At 32.8% G+C, this 4796-nt stretch overlaps 1 protein-coding gene across 7 annotated transcripts in view; it reads left to right on the top strand.

The window, feature by feature from the left end:
• The window catches only part of LOC107749226 (protein FAM131B-like), a 59967-nt gene that overhangs the window by 43374 nt on the left and 11797 nt on the right, over nt 1-4796 (top strand). For all 7 annotated transcript variants that reach the window (XM_016564356.1, XM_016564349.1, XM_016564329.1 and 4 more), the window contains one exon: nt 3062-3202. In XM_016564356.1, coding sequence (XP_016419842.1) covers nt 3062-3202 — 141 coding nt within the window. The remainder of the gene's footprint in view (nt 1-3061; nt 3203-4796) is intronic.

Here is a 4796-nt window from a genome sequence, read left to right as displayed (position 1 = left end):
GATTCAGGAATTATTTTTGCAGCTCAATGTCTATTACAGTATACATAAATTAAATTACAGATACAGATGCATAATTCAGCAATGAAACTTTTGGGAAAAAATCATTTTCATTTTACTACTGTAAAGTAATCTTGCAGTAGATGAAAAGCACTAGAAAAGTGAATACCACTTACCAAAGAATTGTATGAACTTGGCATGCACCACAATACAGTAGCCTACAGTAAAAAATAAAATAAAATAAGTAAATTTAGCATCCTCTGCACATTTGGCCAAATTATACAGTACTATAGCAGTTTCTTGGTCTCCTGACACAAGACTAGCTATATTTCTAGGCAGTCATTTCTCAGTTCTGCAAAAATGCAGTACACATAAAAAATGGTTACAAATAAAATTTGACAGTCACACGCTTGAAGGTGTACATGTGCTACAGTTTACTGTACATATAGAATAGTGAAATGTCCATGATCTGGTACTGTACTGTAATTATACTGTATGTGTAAGTATAAAACCCCTGTAGATGATTGGCTCAGCTCTCTCCTCTCTCCATTGTTAGGATGCAGAGATTCTGATTGGTGTGTCATCAGTTTTGCTACCTAATGTTTAACTTACTCATTGTTAAACTTTTTGAGAAATGTGTCTTTGTTTTGAAAACTTAATGAATGGTTTGGGGGAAAAGGTGCCAACTAAAATAATCATTTAAATTTACAATCAAGAAAACTGCAATACGACTAGATTCTTACCTAACTCTGCTATTAGTTTCCGTGATCGGCATCTTCTTATTGATTTCATGTTATTGTTACGGCTTATATCCATGATGAAAGTGGAGCGAGCGGTCGGAGAATCGGAGAATTACGCGATGAATCTCAAACATATACGGACGGGATCAGATTTCTCAGAGGACTTCTGAGTTACCTGAAAAGCAGTAATTATCTGATTCACGAACAAATGTAAAAACAATTAGTTAGTGAACTGGGCCGCGCTTTGTGGTTTTGACTCAAAAAGATCCGGTTCATAAGAGTCATTTGTTAATGAAGCCGACTACACTGGCACGTTGCGTGCGCGTGCAACCATCGTGCAGTTTATTACAAGACGTGTTTTTGCCATTATTTTGCGTTACTATGTCATCGCCGCGGCTGAAAAGTACCACATGAAACACTGCTTACAATTATATTTTATTCTGTGATAATTCTGGGGTGGTAGGTGGGGTGACACAGCTTTTTCTTAGGGTGGCAGTTGCCACCCCGTACCACCCGGTAGATCCGCCCCTGTGGGTAAGGGATGACAGAATTTCCCTATCCCTTCTTTATCCCTTCAAGGGGGTTAATCATGAGTCAAATATATGTGACCCTGGACCACAAAACATAAGGGTCAGTTTCGAAATTGAGATTTATACATCATCTGAAAGCTGAATAAATAAGCTTTTTTTTTTTTTTTGTAAGGATAGGACAATTTTTGGCCGAGATACAACTATTTGAAAATCTGGAATCTGAGGGTGCAAAAAAATCTAAATATTGAGAAAATCGCCTTTAAAGTTGTCCAAATGAAGTTCTTAGCAATGCATATTACTAATCAAAAATTAAGTTTTAATATATTTACAGTAGGACATTTACAAAATATCTTCATGGAACATGATCTTTACCTTACTTCTTATCCTAATGGTTTTTGGCATCTTATTGGAAAAATCAATCATTTTGACCCATACAATGTATTGTTGGCTATTGCTACAAATATACCCCAGCGACTTAAAATGGTTTTGTGGTCCAGGGTCACATATTGAGTGCATTTAATGCTTCTTTTGAAATGCTGAACTGTGTTGTGGTAAGGTGTGAGAGATAGCACTATCCATATTAAGTTCCCCTGCTCCCATCTGCTGCTGAATGCAGTAAATCAGACTGAATGCATCACATAATCATACCTTATTTATGACTATGAGAATGCCGGGAATGTGTCTGGGATGTTTGCTGCTATCTCTTATTCATGACACCATCTCTGAGATGACGAGGCTTCTTTATAGTATTTCCACAGTCAGGTGACAGAGATTAAGTTTCAGGTGTGAATAACCGATGGAATCCAAGATTTTTTATTATTATTATTATTAATGTGTCCTTGAATTTGTCCATTACAGACTTGCATTTAAACACAAAAGAAGAAAGTATCAAGGAATTATTTTGGATTAATTTGTTAAGCATATAAACTGTTAAAAATATCTTTTAAAAATACAAACTTATTTTTTTTTCCTTGGGTTAAATATGAGGTAGCATTCAAACGTTTTGGATTGGTAAGATTTTTAAAAAGTTTTTGAAAGACATTTTACTCACCAAGCCTGCATTTATTTGATTTAAAAATACAAACAGTAATATTGTGACAGTAAAAACAGTAATATTGTGACATTTAATTGCTATTATTGCAATTAATAACTTTTCTATTTTAAATAATTTTAACATCTAATTTATTACTTTTTTTTTTAGTCTTCAGTGTCACATGATCCTACAGAAATCATTCTAATATGCTGAAGAAACATTTATTATAAATAATAATGTTAAAAACAGGAGTCTTTGATAAATATAAAGTTTAAAAGAACAGCATTTATTTAAAATAGTTTTTTCTTCTTTTTTTTTTTGGTAACAAATGTAAATATTTTACTGTCACATTGGGTCATTTTAAAGTGTCCTTGCGGAATAAAAGTATTCATTTTCCTAAAAATCAAATAAATTACTGACAACAAAATTTTGAACAACAGAGTATATTTTAATCTATATAAATCATTATATGTGGTCCAAACACAGGTGGTTTTAGTGGTTGAGGTTCAAATTCATATTAGTCTCAAACATAGCCAAAATTAGCCATTAATACCCTGGCTGTTACATTCAGAAGTTGAATAGCAATAACATCACTAGCATCTACAAAATACAAACAAGTATCAATACACATATATTCATAAATGCACCAGTCCTGTTCTCCCTTAGACTTACATATTCTTACTTTAAAACTTTGCTATGCTAGGAAGCTTTGATGTGTTTTTATGGCCAACAATAAACAATCTAATCCTGAATTTTGTCAGGTGTGCTTCAGCAGTTTGCGATCTCTGAGGCGACGCTGCTGGCCTGGACCTCTATGGACGGCGACAGCACAAGCGCTGGATCTAATCAGGGGAGCGTAGCCCACCTGAGCGAGGCCAACCAGGAAAGCATCACCAGCCGAGGTACTGACTACATTTCCCAGCATGCACTTGCAAGCTCAGAGAATTACTGTGCTTCTTTCTACTGCGCTTCAGGCTGGAAACCTAGCCTAAATTTGGGAATAAAATCAATTTAGCAACAGAACTTCCACGTCACAGTGTGAGCTCTGATGAGTGCTGCAATTATTCAGGCAACATGCTGTCAAAAACCACAATTAAACACTTTCTTTTAACAACTTAGCCCATCTTTCCATCTCAGCTCAAAAAATATGGGAAGAAGATATGCTTGAAATACATGACTAATTCTGTAAGGACTGAACAATTAGACATTTTCTTTTGTTTTCCTTTTATTTAGTCCTATGCTAAGAGGTTTCTCTAAGAAGAAAGCTTTCCATTGAAAGCCCCCTAGAGTGAGGGTGGGATTGCTATATTGCAGCTGATTTGGAATGCAGTGCACATTGGGTTTTGAATAAATGAATAAATAAAGGTCAGGGACCCATGACTCTCAGGAGAATGAGAACTAATCTACTGAACAGTTTAGTACAGCCTTACAGACTCACATGAGAGCTCAGAGCAACCAAAGCCATCTGCACGCCAAATGACGACATGTAACAGACAGATAATGTGATAATTATCTCAAACGCTAAGGCAGAGGTGTAACAAAACTAGTTTCACAGGCCCGGAAGTTTAGAACAAAAGGCTTTTATAAATCCAGATGGTAGTTTCTCATCAACATCTGGAACATATGTTCCACAAGTCAAAGAATATAAGAATGTAACCTGATTTCCAGCACCAGATAAAGAGTAAAATATGCTCTGCTCCAGAACCTAATGTATAAAAATCATCCATAGATTAGATTAGATTAGATTTCAGAGGTTTTTGGGTCTTTAGGATTTTTAAAAATATTTCTGAAAGTCTCTTAGGCCTATATTCACCAAGGCTTCTGTTGGCATTTAAAACAATTGAATATGGTGAAATATTATTATAATTTAAAATATATTTTCTATTTTTGTATATTAAAAACATTAATAATTTTTATTTAATATTTTTTTTTTTCATATATTTAATATATTAATAATATATTTAAACCCCTATTTTAACAATTTTTTAATAAAGTAATTTATCCTTGTGTTGGCAATGTTCATTTTTTCAGCATCATCACTCCAGTCTTCAGTTTTACATACTTCAGAAATCATTGTAATATGCTGATTATTATCAATGTTAATCAATGGAAACCATAATATTATTTTTCAGGATTATTTGATAAATAGAAAGTTTTAAATAATATTATTTGAAATAAAAATTTTTACATAACAATGTATGTCTTTTCTGTCACTTTTGATCAATTTAATGCATCTTTGCTGAATAAAAATGTTAGTTTCTTTAAATATTATATTATATTATATTATATTATATTATATTATATTATGAGAAGTATTGCTAACTTTTTAAAAATCAAAATAGTTTAAAAATGGTTAAGTTGGTGGGGTGGTTAAGATTTTTTAAATTTTCTTTGAAATAAAAGCATTTATGATCAACAATAGAATAAAAACAGTAATATTGTATAATATTATTACAATTTAAAATAACTGTTTTCTATTTTCATATATTTTAAAAT

Source organism: Sinocyclocheilus rhinocerous, unplaced genomic scaffold, assembly GCF_001515625.1.
Source record: "Sinocyclocheilus rhinocerous isolate Xijiao unplaced genomic scaffold, SAMN03320098_v1.1 scaffold491, whole genome shotgun sequence".
NCBI lineage: Eukaryota > Metazoa > Chordata > Actinopteri > Cypriniformes > Cyprinidae > Sinocyclocheilus > Sinocyclocheilus rhinocerous.
Note: the sequence above shows the minus strand (reverse complement) of the source record. Positions and strands in the feature narration are given on the sequence as shown.